The 17,562-nt window shown below is 41.0% G+C and overlaps 1 protein-coding gene across 11 annotated transcripts in view; it reads right to left on the minus strand.

Moving 5' to 3' along the window:
- MYBPC1 (myosin binding protein C1) overlaps positions 1 to 3,777 on the minus strand; it is an 81,379-nt gene extending 77,602 nt beyond the window's left edge. For 7 of the 11 annotated variants that reach the window (XM_030041309.2, XM_030041305.2, XM_030041308.2 and 4 more), the window contains exon 1: positions 3,628 to 3,765. In XM_030041309.2, the coding sequence (XP_029897169.1) occupies positions 3,628 to 3,652 (25 nt within the window). In that variant the 5' untranslated portion in view covers positions 3,653 to 3,765. Of the gene's footprint in view, positions 1 to 3,627 lie in introns of all 11 variants that reach the window. The other 4 variants (XM_030041310.2, XM_030041313.1, XM_041118194.1 and 1 more) reach the window with 2 other exon arrangements.
- Between the last annotated feature and the right edge of the window lie 13,785 nt (positions 3,778 to 17,562).

Genomic DNA, 17,562 nt, shown 5'->3' on the forward strand with positions numbered 1-17,562 from the left:
TTTCTTCACAACTTTTACATCTGTGCTTTTTACAGATCAAAAAAGATTTTGCTAAAACACTGTTTAAAGTAGACATGCAGATTTTTAATTTTGTTTCCTTGCCAATATGTGGATGCTCCAGGCAGTATACAAGCAGAGCTTGCAAACCCTTAGAAAATGAAGTTGGCAGACAGTTGATAAATGCTTTGGCTTAAAATTTGGAACGGTCACTTAACTCAGGGCCATGAGTTATTTCCTAGACTGGGGAGAATAAATAAGGCAAATTTACAGAGCTGCCTACTGGGGACTGACTTGCACCTGTCCCTGTGGGATGATGCCCACAAATAGTTTGAAACCGTTGCTCTTGAGAGACTTGGCACTTTTACAAAAGCATATCCAAATGCCGTGGCCTGTGACAGTTTAAGAGGGCACCTAATTAATGGGCAGCTCTTATTATGAATATTGGTTAAAGGAAAGGGGGGAGAGGAAAGGCTGACTGAGTGATTACAATAAATTACAGGAAGTAATTATGTGAGTTAAGGTTATTTTATTAGTCACCAGGAAAACCAAAAGCCATTAAATTTAAATGCACTGGTGAAGGTCTTTGGCATGACAGTCCTATCCTAGTCATCCACTGGGATCAGTTAACCCACTGATGTGAACTTCACTTTGCAAATATGAAATTTTGAACAGGCTAAGACAAAACTATCTTACAACAGCATTACCATATCCTCCAAAGAAGCCACAGCTGATGTAATATATAGGACTTTGACTTTTTAGGAGTACAATAAAGGCCTTAAATCATTAGTCATGGAAGCCTGTTTCTACAGTGACAAATTCCATCAGGCTGAAGTGCTCCAGCAACCTTCTCTAAGCTGAGTGGTGTGTTTAATTTGGTGATCCTATTTGTTAAGAGCACATTGTGAGGCTACGCTCTCACCAAGTCTGGAAATTTCTCACTTCAGTAATCTAATAATCTTAAAATAGCTCAAAGATCATTTGGCCTGAAAAAAAGCCTGGGAGCTTGCTACAGCACTGCCTCTGAAAAATGTAGCTATGTACTTCAGACACTGCAAAAAAATTCAAAGCTGAGATTTTCTTAACATTCAAGTGTTAGCCAGTTTCTGATTTCTCAGCTGCTTGCTCTTGTGTGTGCTGTTTTTAACTGGCAGGACCTATGAGAATGAGGAGTATGGGATCATTCATATAGATTGCTTCTTTTGGAAATGTCAGAAAAATACTGCTTATGTGCCCATGTGATGCAGAAACCTTAAGCCTCTTTTTCTCTGCTTTCTATTGTAGTCTGCCAACAAGTTCCTCAAAGGTTTCTCCAAGAGTCCTTCCAGTGGTATCTTCCAGAATGTAGTCAGTCCAAGGCTCACCTTCATTAATTAATTACCTTCAATCCTTCATGCCTTGGAAATTACCTTGAGAACAGGCATTTGATGGACACTTGAGGTTCTGAGTTCTTACTGGTAGAGCTAGTACGAGTAGTAGCAGTGGTATCGTACTGTTATTGGTACTGAATACTCCTGCCACTAATATAGTAAGTACTTCTTACTACACAAGTACTGCCACCAGCTCAGGTGAGTTCTTGATCAACAAAAATTCTTTAGGAAGAAGCTTATCTCTTAAGTGCAATGAGATACACGTGTTATCACCCTGATCTACTGGCTGCAAATAAGCTGGGTGCAATGGGGAACAACCAGCGTACAACCTGTATGTATCGCTTTTCCAGAGCTCATCACTACTTGTGAACTCTAGCTCTATCAGGAAAGAAGGCTTCAATATTTCTTATGTTCCTGAATATTGACTCATCAAAAAAATCACATTTATTCCACTGTCAATATGATGTTGTTCAGGGTTACTAGACTTATTTCGTAACACAACCATGGAGCTGTGTTTGTACTCACTGCATTGTAAGAACATCTTTGAAACAATCTAGTCTTAAACAGAATAACAACCTTTAGAAACTTGACCCTCTTAACAAATTTTCTCTAAAGCACATTATCTTTTGAAAGTGCAGAAATATTTTGGGGGTTTTTTTGTAGTTGGCAGCCACAGAATGCATTCTGATTAAACTGTGTAATATCCAGTCAAATAAGAGATCAAATAAAAAGGACACTTAATACATGTGTAAATCATTTGAATTACAAATAAGACACTCTAGAAAGGGCTTGGCTCTAGGTTTGGTATAGAGGATTAGACTCTCGTATTAATACATGCACTTGGTGTAGCTATTTTCAGAAGGATACTTCATCCATCATTGTCCTCGAGCACTAAGGAGGGCCAGTAAGTAAAACGATCACATTGGTCTGTCAACACTACTTGCTTAAGACTCAGTCATGCAAAAAGTTTAGTTTTCATATGCCCCCAACCCAACAAGGTGCTGAAACTGCCTAATGCTCCTGATACAGTTGCTCTGCTCTTGCCTTCCAAAAAAACAGAAAATATTTCAAAAATACTTTTAAAATAAAGCAAATGCTATCGATAGGTCAGTGTTAAATCAAATGTACTCATTCAAATTACATGCATGGACCTACTGGATCTTTCAGAATTGATGGGAAATAAATGCTGTTTCATGACTTCTGTACTTTCCACAAGATTATCTTTAATCTTAAACTCAGTTTTGCATTTGGGAATGTATTAGAGAACCTGCCTGTATACCTCTTGTTTGCCAACACTTGCAAAGCACATACAGTTTGCACATTATTGGCTTTGCAGAAGCTATGTATATTGTCACTGCTAAACAATAATCATCAAAAATTCTTACCAAAATGTCTAAATTTGAAAGAAAAATAAAAGAAAGTCTATAGAAGTAATACAAATATAAGAAGTTTATTTAACTTAAATTTTCAGAATAGTAAAAAATAACTACTAGTTTTTAAAATGTTATGAATTAATAGACCCTGAACATTTTACTCCTGTTTGGGCAGCCTCCAATGGACAATTCTGTATCTTGCTATCAGACTACATACTCAGCTTCTTTGCTATGAACTTAATAGTACCACAAAAGGGGCAAGTATTACTGCCTTTAACTATCCTTCTGAAACAAAAATTAGCAATTTCTGTAGTGTGGCAAAATGTATCATTCCAGTTTCACCTGTACAGAAAAACTTACTACAGTCTTCACGCATGCCTTAGACGTATAGAATATATTTTCATCAGAACCTTAAAATTGTTTCATGAACACACCCTTTCTATTTAATAACTTATAAAATGTTATGAAAAGCATATCAACATGCTGACTTTTTAAACCATAAGAAATGCTTATTCCCTGTTTTCCCATGTCTAGATATGTTAGCTATAGAGAAACCACTAATTGCACTAAAAAGACCCTGCAGTCTTTAAAAAGTGAATACAGCATTTGCCTAATCAAGTAGTTTCTCAATATCTCTACAAAGTCATTGTTTATTGTCTAAAATATTTGGAGGCCAAAACAGTTTTGTGCTATAGCCCTACCTGAAAGTAATTTCTTACTTTAAAAGGATCAGTGATCTGTAATGATATAATGATGTTAAACAGCTATCACTCTTAGATATTATTTGTTGCTGAAATATGCAAGATGGTCTAAAAAGTGTTTTGTGTGTGTGCGTACTCATAATTCCTGCAATTAAGAAACGTTCAGGTAATATTTGTTATGCTTACCATCTTTCTTGGTGGGTTCCGGCATTGTTACAAGAATTCTTTATTCCCAGTGAGTTTCAGTCTTTCAGATGCAGTAAGTAGTAGCCCCAAGTCCAGCTGAGAGAGTATGCAGATCAGTATGACAAGCAGAGGGTAAGAAGAATTCCTCTGCTTTATATACTGCGACTGAAATATCAATCAGAATAGCACCTCCTCTCTTTTCAGTGCAAACACTTTGAAAATTGACAGTTATGGGAACCCCTCTCACATCTGTTGTCTGCAGCCTCTGCTCCCTTGGCTTTTGGAAGGAATCTCTGCTGCATTGCATGGGGCTGATGAGAACATCTATAACTTTCTAAATTCAGCAGCACCGCTCGCTCTCTGCATCTCTCTCTGTAACATGCAGACACGCATACACACACAGATAGAGGTTGAAAAAGTGACTGCCATGCTAGTAAAGAGGTCCTCCTGCCTGCAGAACTTACAGGAACTACCTGTATACATTTACTCCTTTTTCCACAACATGAAAGGGACAAATAAGCATAGCCAATATGCCTGCAATGAAACTTCTTTTCTTTCCTTTAAGAGAAAGATGGAGTGAGAAGTAGAGTACTTTGCAGTATTAATGAAGAAAAAAGGATTGTTGTGTTCCTGTTTGGAGCAGTGAAGACCCTCTGTATCTCCCTTCTGTTTACATTTGCTGCACTTTCTTGCGTCCTTTTCCTGTTGCCATCCTCATTTTGGCTTCAGTAGAGACTATAGTGTTCCTTTCAGCACTGCTACCTCATTAACTGGAGAGGTCACTGCTGAGAGATGAGATATTCTCTTTTCCACTCATCCAGGAGATGCAACACTCCTCGCCTTTGCCAAGCCAGGAAACCAGACAGAAGGAATGGAAATCCTATCTGCAGCATACACATCGAGTCACTAAACTAAGCCACTGGGCTCCCCTTCTCTTAGACTCCTACTTAAACTATGGATATATAGGTAATAGAAATGCGGGTCAAGTTAATCAGGGGGTACTAGGATTTATTTTCTTATGCCCTTTTAGGATTTTGAGACAAAACTGTAGTGATTAGTGCAATAGATGAAGTGGTCCTCAAGGGTTTCATGCTATTAAAACACATCTTCATATCATGATCACATATCAATAAGAACTAGGCTACTAGACAGGCTGCTCAGTGTCTAAATACACCCAAATGTAACGGAAATCATATTTCATGTCTTTGAATAGGAGTTAGAGATGGAACAGTGGTCATGTGCCTGTTTATCCTGTAGCCAATGCATGATTGTTTCCTCTACAATCTGTTGTTTTCTGGGTATTTAGCCACTTTATAGACAGCTTATAAGGGATGGGCATTTCATTCCTTTTTTTAAGACAAGTCTATCATGTGGCTTTTTCTGCTCTACTCATTATGGTGTTTTATTATTTGACTGATTCATATGCCTATAAAATACAGAGAAAGGCAAGACCCCTGCCTACAAGAACCTAACCAAGCAATATTAAAGCCATTTTCCTCCTTTGTTTCATATCACTATCTAGGTAACCCTCTTTATATCACTGAAATAATTCCTTTCCCTGGAAAGCAAACAGAATGCTACCCTGAATAGGTAACTGGGGATTTTGTCCGTCCATGTATGATTGTGGTGGCAGTGGGGAATTGGTTCATGAACGGAAAATAACATTGCAGAGATCATTTTTTCTTGTTCCCCTTTCTTCTACTCACATCCACGCACCAAATGCTGTGATGGCTGGAACCAGAGGGGGATGAAGAGCGACTGCTGATTCTCTCCAGCATGGTGTTTCCTGAGTGGCCCCTTGTAAGGTGTAAAGACAGTTTGCTTTGCATTTCACCCATTGTGTGCCAAGAGGTGCTCAGAACTACATGTCTGGAGATTCCTGTTAATACAAACAGGATTAAATATGGTTGCAGTCTAGCACTGCATGGGTTAGAAAGGACCTCCACTGTAGTCTCATGGTGAGAAAGGATTGGAGGCCAGTGCTTATCCTTACAGCCTTAAAGGGCTTCCTTTACAGGAAGAGGAAGAAGGATATTCAGTAAGACAGACTCTAACTCATGGATTACCTTTATACTACTAAATAAATCTGTACTGAGACCACTCACTGACCCAGAGGCCAAGTGAAAGCGCGTGGTTCTCATCCACACAGCAAAACTCTCTCTCTACCCCTAAACAGGGAGACTGCAGCCAAAATGTCCTTAGGGAATGGTTGCTGGCATGTGCCTAAGCTATGCTTAGGTATAGGTGGGAGAGTGTTAGTTGGCCTGAGCCAAAATGGTACCAGGGAATGTGCTGACCATCCCCCAGTGGGGATAATCACAGGACAACACTTGAACCCATGCCCTAGCTCTGCTTTATTTACTGGTATAGACATGGCTAGAAAACTAAATTGGGTCTATAAACTCTGCTAGGCAATAAGGGAAGACAGGTTATGTGTAGAATAAAATCACGAAACCCTATAGTTGCCTTTGTAGCGTGCAGAGAAATGTGTGTTTCCTGAGGTCTCTGTTTTGTAAAGGCAAGCTGAGAGTGCAAGCAAAAGACTCTTCAACTGCAGAAAATAAAATGGAACTATGGAGTAGCAATCACCTGAAAATTTGCTCATCCTTTCACTCTTTCTTACCCTTACATTATAGTTGTATAATTCATTGCATTTCATGGTATGTTCTGGTTTACTCCCATAAAAAATTCCAGTGTTGCAGCTTTTCTGTAATGTAATTTTTAATGGTATTATAAAAGGTGCCACTCAGGTAGATTTAGGCTGTGATGTCTAGTGTACCTTAGCAGTAGCAGTGACAAGGAAAGCAGTTTATTTCCTAAGGAAGTAAGCTGTATTTTATTTGTTTCAGTCCAGTTCCCAGCTGAGTCCATGCCTCAAGCACCTGCAGATACTTCATACTCCAATCTAAGATAACCTTGGCATTTTAGTTTATTTCTCTTCCTGCACAAATGTTGTCACAATGTTGACCCCATCTCGCTTGTGCCGTAACAATTATTAATACTTTGGTACTATTGGATAGATACTATTCAGAACTTGCTTTCTTATACTTCTTTTCCACATTTGCAGAGTGCACGGTAGTCACCAAACTTGCCTCATCACTGCACACAGGAGAGACGTTGATTTTGGCCAACAATTGCCCAAATTGCTTTAAAGCTGGTTAAAAAAGAAGGAAAAAACTGAAGACAAGGAAATGCCTGACCTTTTGGGTTTTTTTTCCATCTTGGTCATCTGTAAGCTTATGCTTCTTGGATCACAGAAATGTCTAAATATACTTACAATTATCTATCCACCCAACCTGTACACTCTCTGTTAATAAATCCATTTATCTATTCATTCTATGAAGTTCAGCTTTTTAACCATTTTCTTCCTGTAGTCCTGTTCTGCTTCCCTGTATACAGCGACGACTCGGCTGACTAGATTGCAACTCATCCTGTGAAGGAGCTGAGCCAGAAAGGGAAGCATTTAGCTCCTCTGTGCTGAACACACAACTCCTGAGCAAGTGAGAGGGCCACAAACCATCTTCTGACTCAGCTGCCAGCTTACTTGCCAAATGACTGAGCCAGACCCTTCAGAGAAAACGTGAGGTGGAAAGAGCTGAGCTCCACCTTGTTTCTAGCCCACCTCCTGTACCTCGGCAGATAGAACTAGAGGCTGTGCCATCCCCAGCCATCCTTTCATTAACTTACCCTATTGCTAAAAGCATCCCTGTTTGCACAGGCGGCCTCATGTCTATGGATGGAAACGTCCCGTCTCATAACTTGATATTCTCCTTCCATAAGTAGGCATGTGACCTTGTATTTCGCCCTTCTGTAAGGTGAATGTCTTCTGACCAAAATTTATCCTCATCGCAGCATGGCTTTTGTGTACCACCGTAAGCCCTCTTCTCAGCCACCTCAGGGGCCAAACATGCTAAACTCTCTGAACCTTTCCCTTCCATGCCTGTCCCAATTAATCTTCTGTGGTCTCTTTCCAAAAGATGAGTATCCTATTTTAACTCTGTTCAGCTCCTTGAGCAGTTTCCAAACAGCAGCTAACCAAGGCGTCAGATAATTAAATCATTCTCTCTCGTCTGTTTTTAATAAATTCCCTTGGTCAAACATCCAAACCCCTTATTTGCTCTTGCAGCTGCTAGATCTGAATCCATAACTTCATATTTGCTGCTATTCCTAGGACTGGACTCTCTGACTTACTTCAGTCTCTATTCTAGTAAGTCACTGTCTGTTTGTTGCCAGAGAAAAATCTTCGTCTTGTCACTAAGCCAAAGGATCAGGACATTCCCAGAAGACCTCAGAGAGAAATCTTTAACCAAACTATTTAAAAATTTTCCACCGAAAGGTTTTATTGATATTGACAAAAGATGATTGATTGAAATAAGAATGCTGAGCAGAAACGGTCAGTTTAGATGAGAATGGGAAAGGATTCCCAGTCCACACAGAACATAATCTGGAAATAACCCCCAAAATGCTGGTGTGTCTACGCATTTTCATTAAAAAAATAAACAGCATCTTGGCTTGCTACTAACAAAGAATCCAAAGTTTTGAAGTCTTACGTAACAGAAACCCATTTTAACCATTTTTAATATTTGGAGCTTTGGAGCCTCTAGAAAACAGTTTACTGAGCCCAAGGACGAACGATAAGAAGCAGCAGCAGACGGAGCCTTCCCTCCCATCAGGATGAACACATAAACACGCTTCTCCAGGAGGACGCTGGAATGAGGTTTGACAGTCCCCAAGCCCCATTCAAGTCCCATGCCCCTCCCACCAGAATCACATCACAGTGACGTCATTTTGTGCTCAGATTCTGCCTTTGCCATGTATGGTATCTAAAATAGGACATTATAGGTTTTGGTGAATTTATTTCTTTTGATATTACTGATAATCTGCAGAGCATTTTTTCTTTTCTACCAATAAAAATAACAAATCAATTATTTCAATTTCTGCAATGCTGGCAAGTGGAAGACTAAAAATGTACAATCAAAAAATGCACAACTTCTACTTTTGCAAGAGAGAGAAGTACCTCAGCATGGAAGAATACTGCATCTCAGGATATCTGTTACTCCTGAAGTCCCCATCTAATTTGTGAAGGCAGTCCTTTTTACCTGACATCTTTGCTGAACTTAATGGTGTTGATGAAAGACACCTGGATTTACCTGGCCAGCTGAGTTTAATCACAGCCTTGTACTGTAGACCCACCAGTAAAAAAGACTTTCCTACTCTGCCATGCACTCTACTTTTCTGCCATGTAAATGAGACATGACCTTGGTTGAGAAGTGATGAGAAATACTTTCTATATAAATGTAGCATCCTCAAATGGGGTCTTACTCTATGTAGCAAGATGAGGGAAGATTAAACTTTAAAGCCTAGATTGCGGGGGTTTTTTTTTCCAAGACAGTCGGCTTGGAGACACTTCAAGGCATGTACAAGATGTCGTTGACAGATAAACACCACTTGTCAGCTTTACCTTCTGCCTTACAATGACCCAAAGGATGACATTACTCTGTAAGCAACACATGCCCCATGGTGTCCTATAGCAGTCAGAGTGTTTCCTTTCTGACAGTAAATTCCAGCGCGCTGAGGCACTCGGCATCAAAGTCAAGAGCTAGTCCCTAGGTCAGGGCAGCAGGCAAAACAGCAGGAGGAGGAAGGAGAGGAGCTTCTTTCTATTGACTGTTCGGCTGGATCAGTAAGAAAAAATTAAGATGAGGGTTGCTAAGAAAGGCGGGTGATGGGAATTTTGCCACTGACTTCAAGAGGGACAGAGCTTTTTTCACTTTGTTTTTAAGAGGAAACTTGAAAGAGGACCCTGCAGCCAGGAGAGAAGAGAGACATTGCAGCCCAGATTTTTGTTCTTACTTCCACAGGTGAAACTGGGAGCAGCTCCTCACCTGATCTATGCCTAGGTATGGAAGACCCATGCTGGGTTTACATGCTCCATCGTACTGAAATCTGCCTAACTGTAAATGCCCGATGCAGTACATCAAACAGAAGTTTCTTCGGCCCTGATTTGATCTGTTCATTAAGCATATGAAATCTACCTCAGCAGCTTACAAAGAGCACATGTTTTGCCCCAGCAGATTATGGTGTATCACACTGGTACGGTGTCTCCAGCACTGGCCTATGAGGCTTGGGATGAGGAAAATGCCCCTTCATCATTATAAACCTTGGACTCTGATCTTGGGTTCTCTCTCAGAATTGCATTTTTTGTGTTTTCTGATGTGAATAGAGCATTTCACCATTGAACTTGGTGGATTAATTTTAAATTATTCTCAGTGTATTTGATCTGTCTTATTGGAAGTCTGCAGAATTTCACAAACATGACTGTTAGCCCAGGAAATCCCTGAAATCCATAACTATCCCAGCAATAGCACAAATTTTCCCAAATTATTTTTTCCAAATCTGCTTCCCTACTGGTTACAATTAGCAAGTTTCAGTGTCAAAATCCAGCAGGTACCTCTTGTACCCAAAGATGCACACCATGTATTATGGGAAATGCTAGCACAGGGGATTCCAAATAACCTTGATTAACATTTCTGAGACAATTTTAGAATTATTGCAATGACAGAGGCAGACTTTCTGATTAGTGCTTATATAATACCAGTCTTCCATGTTCAAATTGTCACAAGCCTCCAAATGAAAGTATTAGAAATACATTGATACTAAAAAAAATTATTTGGTCTCCTTTAGAATTTTAAATATTGCAGTCTTACAAATTTTAATACTTCATAGAGGTAGATAAATATTTGAACAATTCAGAATGAATGATGTAAATCCAAGTGTCATAATTCATTAACATTCAAAGAAAAGCATCCAAGTCCCAACCATGAAGGGGCTGAAAATAGAACTTCAAAATTCACTCTTAACTATTTGATAGCCTGGAAATGTTATCAAAGTTGCTGTTCCCATTCAGATTGCCACCATCTAAGGTCACCCTCACTATATAATAATCACTCTATGAAGGTATTTAACAGAAATACATTCAATTCCCAGATGTCCAGAGAAGTTCATACACATCATCATAAGCAGCTTGCTTAACTGGGGCATACCTCAGTTCTCTGTAAAGTGGGGTTAATAACCCATTCTTTTATCCTATAGCGGCCATCACACCTTCTTTGTTTCCTTAGAAAATGTGCATTAGTACCTGTTTGCACAGTGGAACCTTAATCTCAGTTGCTACTATAAGGTATTATTACTATTTACAATGCCTAAAAAATACTGCTGCATATGAATAGATGGAATAAAAGGTATCGAGTTCTGTGGCTGGTATTATCTTTTATCTATTAAATCGCTTGTTCTCAGCATAACTGCAGTATAATTCTAACAGTATAATACACTAGGCTAATTTGTTTGACATATTAATGGTATAGTTTCCTGATACATGTAATCCAGTGCCGCTGCAGGCTGCTGCTATCAGGATGGGGCCATTCTCCCCCCCTTCCTCCTCCCTCAGCCAGAAGATCTTCTTCTCTTCCTTGTGCTGGACCAGCGCTGTTTAACATCTTTGTCGGCGACATGGAGAGTGGCATTGAGTGCACCCTCAGCGAGTTTGCTGATGACACCGAACTGCGTGGCGTGGTTGACATGCTGGAGGGAAGGGATGCCATCCAGAGGGACCTTGACAGGCTTGAGAGGTGGGCCCATGCAACCCTCACGAAGTTCAACAAGGCCAAGTGCAAGGTCCTGCACATGGGTCGGGGCAATCCCAAGCACAGATATCAGCTGGGAGATGAGTGGATTGAGAGCAGCCCTGAGGAAAAGGACTTGGGGATGTTGGCTGATGAGAAGCTCAACATGACCCAGCAATGTGCGTTTGCAGCCCAGAAAGGCAACTGTATCCTGGGCTGCATCAAGAGGAGGGTGGCCAGCAGGTCGAGGGAGGGGATTCTCCCCCTCTGCTCCCCTCTGGTGAGACCCCACTTGCAGTACTGTGTTCAGCTCTGGAGGCCCCAACATAAGACGGGCATGGACCTGCTTGATCAAACAGGTCCAGAGGAAGGCCACGAAGGTGATCAGAGGGCTGGAGCACCTCTCCTAAGAAGACAAGCTGAAAGAGTTGGGGTTGTTCAGCCTGGAGAAGAGAAGGCTCCAGGGAGACCTTACAGCAGCCTTCCAATACCTAAAGGGGACCTACAAGAAAGCTAGAGAGGGACTTTTTACAAGGGCATGTAGTGATAGGATAAGGGGTAATGGCCTTACACTAAAAGAGGATAGACTTAAATTAGATGTAAGGAAGATGTTCTTCACTGTGAAGGTGGTGAGGCACTGGAACAGGTTGCCCAGAGAGGCTGTGGCTGCCCCATCCCTGGCAGTGTTCCAGGCCAGGCTGGATGGGGCTTTGAGCAACCTGGTCTAGTGGAAGGTGTCCGGGCCCACGGCAGGGGGGTTGGAACTAGATGATCTTCAAGGTCCCTTCTAACCCAAACCATTTTATGACTATGCAGGATGAGTCAGTTCAGCCTACTGATCTGAGTGAATCCTACTCATTTGGAGCAGGACGTACTTTATTTCTGCTGGCTTAGCTAGCTGAAGCAATACTCTCTAGCCCTGTGATTGCTAGATATGAGGCAAAGGGAACGCACAGCCACAGGCAGGGGAGTGGGACTGTCCCTCTTAGCTGCAACCTACACACACATAGTGTTAGGTTTAATGGGAAATTATACCCTCGTTGTATCCGAGGTCCACAGTTTATAAACATCCGCTTCCTATTCTGGAAGATAATTGAGATACATGTGAAGTACTGCATATTGATCTCTTAATTCCAAAAATGTCTGTTGTACGGAGATAGATTTTTCTTTAATTTATCCAAATCCTTTTTCTTTTGTATTGGATCAAAAAAATCAAATTCCTTTCAACCTTCAGTGAACCACTGTAGGGTCCAACTGATTCACTGAGGAGAGTGAACATGGGCTGCAGGGGACATAACTGAAAAGGCAGCACCATCCACTGGGAGCACAAAGCACACCTGCAATAATTAGCTGTGAATCTCCATTTTGGTGGATGGCTTCACCTTCTCACTAAGAAACGAGGGTTATTCAGTTTTCGTCATTTGCTTTATGAGCCTGACCAGTCCTCAGTTCCCCTTGAACTCAACGGATGCTGAAGATTTACCTTCTTCCTATGTACATTATGTAATGAAAGGAACGGCATACTCCCTTTCTGCACTAAGAAATGTCATCTTTTATGTAACATACTTAATATGGCTGAATGACAGGAACGTGGTGGCACCACCCTAGCTTCATTTATGAACACGTATTGGCTTTAACAGGAATACAGTGCTGGTTTCTACTACTATTTCCAAAGTTTTCATAACTCTATTCACTCCGAGTCAGCACTGACCTGGAAATTAGTGATGTCTTTTAAATGAGTGATGGGAAGATTTTCTTGGGGAAAACCCCATATGCAGAAGATTCTGATTGGAAGTTTTTGGAGAATATCAAGCATGAATTTTAAAGATAGGCTGTAACTCAAAAAATTACATGAAGAGGTAAGATTAAAGATTAAAAAAGACTGTTAGAATCAGTTAACAAGGACTTACTGTATTAATTAAGCTTCACAAACAGCCTGGTGAAAGTAGGCTAGAAAGAATATTTTATATATAAAGGAATAAACAGAGACAAGTCATGGGATTTGAAGATCCATGTGAGGTATTGGGTCAAAGAACAGGACCCCAGAGATATGGCTTTCAGTCTTAGTCCTTGGCTCCTAGTCTAAGGTGTATGCTGCTTTCTGGGTCTGTGGACCCTGGAAGAGAAATCCCAAGGGGATATATTTCCCTTTTGCCCTGGACTGCACATATGAAGTTCAGAAAAGACACTTGTTTTGACTTTTTGGGTGAGATCCCCTGTGCTTAAGTTTTGGTGAGTGCAGTGCCAGCTTCTGCATCTGAACTTGTCTTTCCCAGCCGTGCAGTCAGTGGAGATCTAGTCATCGGGCTCAGTTCAGTTACTTAAACGTGATTACACACAACCATCTGAGAGTGCCCTCTGGTATCTGTCACGGCCTCCCGTTGCCCCTGCAGAGCATGGGGGTCATCAGTAAGCCTTGTGTCAAATCCATCTCTTCCATATCACTAAGTAACTGCAGACACCTCTGATGGCACTAGAAACATATGTTTAGGGAGCTGAACTAAGCCCTTATCAAATGGGTTTTAGAGGACAATGCAGAAGTCAATTTTAGGATAAGATCTCTCATATATTGGATTTCAATGGTGATACCCCTTACAATGACAAGCCCACATGTCAGTGCTCCAGTGTAGCTATCCAGAGAGCCCTGCTCAATGCATCTTTCACAGAGATTAATGATTATGAGAGATTTTTAGGCTCATAACTACAACAACATATTGGATGCCCAAACCTGAGCTCTCTCATGTGCTCCTCCCCTCTTCCACAGTGTCCTCCCAGCAGCTGCCTTGTGTACCAAACCCCAGGGATTGTGCAGCTTCTCCCTGAACGGCCACAGCAGATCAGCCCAGTGTGGCTTTTCACCCTTGCAGTGGCTGGCCACCCACAGAATTGCATGTCAGCCAAAGTCTTTCATCTGTGCATACCTGAGCCACCCAGCTCCATCTCTTCTCCACCACCACCTCCTAGACATGCTGCTGGCAGTGCAGTGCATCTCAGTATACAGACTTTACAGTCTGGGTTCTGACTATTCCTTTCTCAGTGGCACGATGATGTTTTGGGGCAAATCTTTTCAGTTTAGCCTGTTTTACCGTATGGTTTATTTAAAAAAAAAAAAAAAAAGTTGGTATTGCAGGCACTCATCTATGGGAAAAATTCTTCTTCCAAAAATAAACCCTTCCTGCTCAAGTTAGAGCCTGAGGCTTAGGGTATTAGCAGTCTGGAACCATAACAATACAAACACATGAGAAGTCCAACTGGGTCTGAACAGCATTTGTACACTCTGCTGTCACTGCTTTCTTATTACCAGTTCAATAACGCTCGTGCGATTGCTTCCGCAGGACTTTTTCCCTGCATATTAACTGCATAAGCAGGAAGACTGTGTGCCATCTACTGGCACCTAAACAAGCAGGACAAATTTTTTTCTTTCAAGTGCTAAATTTAAAAAAAAGTTCTGTGGCTTGAAATATATCTGCAATAAAATACCATTTATATGGTTGAAAATGCTTTTTTGTATAAACCTATCAGGCAGGCAGTGGCAGTCCATCCCTTGCCCTGCCCGGCAAGAACCAGCCACAGTCCCATACTGTCAGTCGCAACGCTTCTTCCTTGTGAGTCACACAGCGAATCATTCCTACACGCATTTTGGCCAAGTCAGCTGGATGGTACTCAACACTCCCTCTACTAGTGCCCTCTCACACGTATGGGTTAGCAGTTTAAGTAGTTACTGTCATCTCAACTAGTTTCTTCTCACCCTCCTTTGGCAGTTACGGATGGCTTCAGCGCTGATCTCAGCTAGCGATGCTAACTGCACGCTGAAGTGGACCCGGAGCACTCTCAGGTTCTGTTGCATATTCTCAGGCTGTCTGGTACTTGAGACTACCTGAAAATGGCCTCTTCTTAAACCCTCCTGCTAGTTTCACCAGCAGCCACCTGGCTAACATGTCCAGAGACTTCCAGTGTATTCCAGGAGAGACTATTAAGTCCCTCTTTCATATTCCTGCTCACTCCTATCTCCTGTCTCAAATCTCTCACCCTCTCTTGTTTCTTTTGTTAGTGTTCTGCAATTATTGTCTGTCATGTGCTTTTGCCAAGGATCAAGCTGCAGAGAACTATAAAAATAGAGGGAAAAAAACAAACTATCAGATTTCTGCAATGTCAAAAGGATCAGCCAGTAGGTTGTGTGTAGCACTATCACTTTTCCTTGGCATTAAATGTTATGAATAGGGATAAATGTCACATTACTGAATGTCACATAATTTCCTGAATATGCTTGTGCCTGGTTTAAAAAAATATAAAAAAATACAGAATTTAAAGGTGGCTACCAAACCAAATATTCAAATTTTAGTCTAGTTTTCAGAAGCCCTAAGTTGTCAGAGGGAGCTGCAGTCTATGCAGTGCTGTGAAATTTAGTCACAGTAATCTGAATATGGACTTAAGAACCCAAGTTCAGGCTCCTAGTTTTTAAAATCCTAGTCTTAATTTACTAAAAATGTTCAGGTATGCCAATTGAGTTTATACTGCTTAATAATGAATACACAGACCAGAATTTCTAATCCCATCCTCTAGCACTGTCACCCTGAGCAAGCCAGTCTCTGCAGTAGTTCTCATACCTAAAGAACTGAGGAAAATGGGTGAAAATCTCCGTTCCCCTTTGCCAGTGATAATGAAAATAATTTAACTGGGAGAAGTCCACCTCTGGCTTCCTGGTCACTTAAAGCTGCTAAGCCCAGCAACTGGAGTAGACATGGCATCCTCAGGAACTGAGCAAGTTATACAATGGATTAGAAAGTTAAAATCCTATGTTATCTTCTCCCTGTTGCCATGCAGGACTGTGACACACCACACAGGTCAACTTTTGTCCTGATTTGGGAGTTGTATAAATCTCAGGATAAGACAGTCTTTGTCCTCATAGTCAAACGTCTGTAAGAAGGCTACTGACACACACATAGTCTTAATTCAGAGGGAGTTAGTGTTTTCAGGACAATAAGAACTTAAGGAAGATTTTAAACAAGAAGATGAAAGAATTTTAAACTAGAACTGAGAGGTAATTCCATTTCTACAAGAGGCCTCAGAAAAAAAGGGAATTGTGAAAGAAAATGTTTGGATGTTGTGATAGGTAGGATGAAAAAGATGCAAGCAAAGAAAGTTAAGGCTGGATTATGGCATTTTCAGGGCTTAGGAGAGTGAGAACATGAAATGCAATTAGGCATGATGAAGACAGAGGAAGCAGTGAAAAGATTCAAAGCGATGTAAAGTACAAAAGAGTGGAGTGATTTTATTGATAACTTCAGCCTCTCTTGGGTTATGAAGTGAGGTTAAAGCACAAAGGGATATTTAGTCTGAAGCTGATATGAGTAACTGAATAACCGAAATAGCTCTAGTGTAAGCCACAATGATGCCAACCAACATGTTAGATTAGCCATGCTCATTCATAGTTTTGGTGTATGAACAAGCATATTTGCACAGAGCTATGCTTCCCCCCAAGTACTTATCCCACTGAACCTAGCAGTGTTCCTTGACGCAGGTGCTGGTGGGAATGTATGGAGAGGCCTCTGGAAATTCAAGGAAAATGCAAAAATCCATCATTCCCTGAAGAAACTCTGCTACCCTCCATGTAAGGGTGTCATTTCCTAGCACTTGCAGAAAGAACACCAAGGGTGGCCAGCTCTTGCACAGGAAGGAAAGGTTTTGTCAGAACAAATTCAGCTGTCCCCGAAGTGCCCATTTCTCAGAAGTCTAAATAGTTTCATCCAGTTACATAAGCTAAAAAAAATAAGAGTATATCAGCCATCATGTTTCCAGATGTAAAGGAACATCCAGCTGCCCGCAGTTTGATTTAAACAAGATTTTAACCCTCTTTCTGTAGGATCTCATATTAGCAAACACTGCAGACTAAATGGCCTCTGACAGGATGCAGAGAGTTCTTGTATTCTTATAAAGCTGGTTTCTAACCCTGTTCTAGACACCAAATTATCCTTCCTGCCCTTAGCATTTTGCATGGAAAAACTGACTAACTTATTGAGGAAAGGTCCACTGTAAATAATACCAGCCCTTAATTTTGTTGCTATTTAGTAAATGGTGCTGCCAGGAGCCAGCAAGCTCACACCAAGTACTATTCTACTTACTCAGCAAGTGAGAGCATACCAAAGAGCAAAGTGTATTTGCTGGAGGTGACTGGGGGATCAAAATGTGCTCTCCCTCCTCCTTAATATCAGCTTAATATCTAAATTTATAGGAAACCCTGTCTGAGATGCCCTTTGGACAGTTGCATTTATATCTTGGATTACATTTATTGAGTTGCTTAGCAGGTCACACA

This window comes from Aquila chrysaetos, chromosome 17, assembly GCF_900496995.4.
Source record: "Aquila chrysaetos chrysaetos chromosome 17, bAquChr1.4, whole genome shotgun sequence".
In the NCBI taxonomy this organism is placed as follows: domain Eukaryota; kingdom Metazoa; phylum Chordata; class Aves; order Accipitriformes; family Accipitridae; genus Aquila; species Aquila chrysaetos.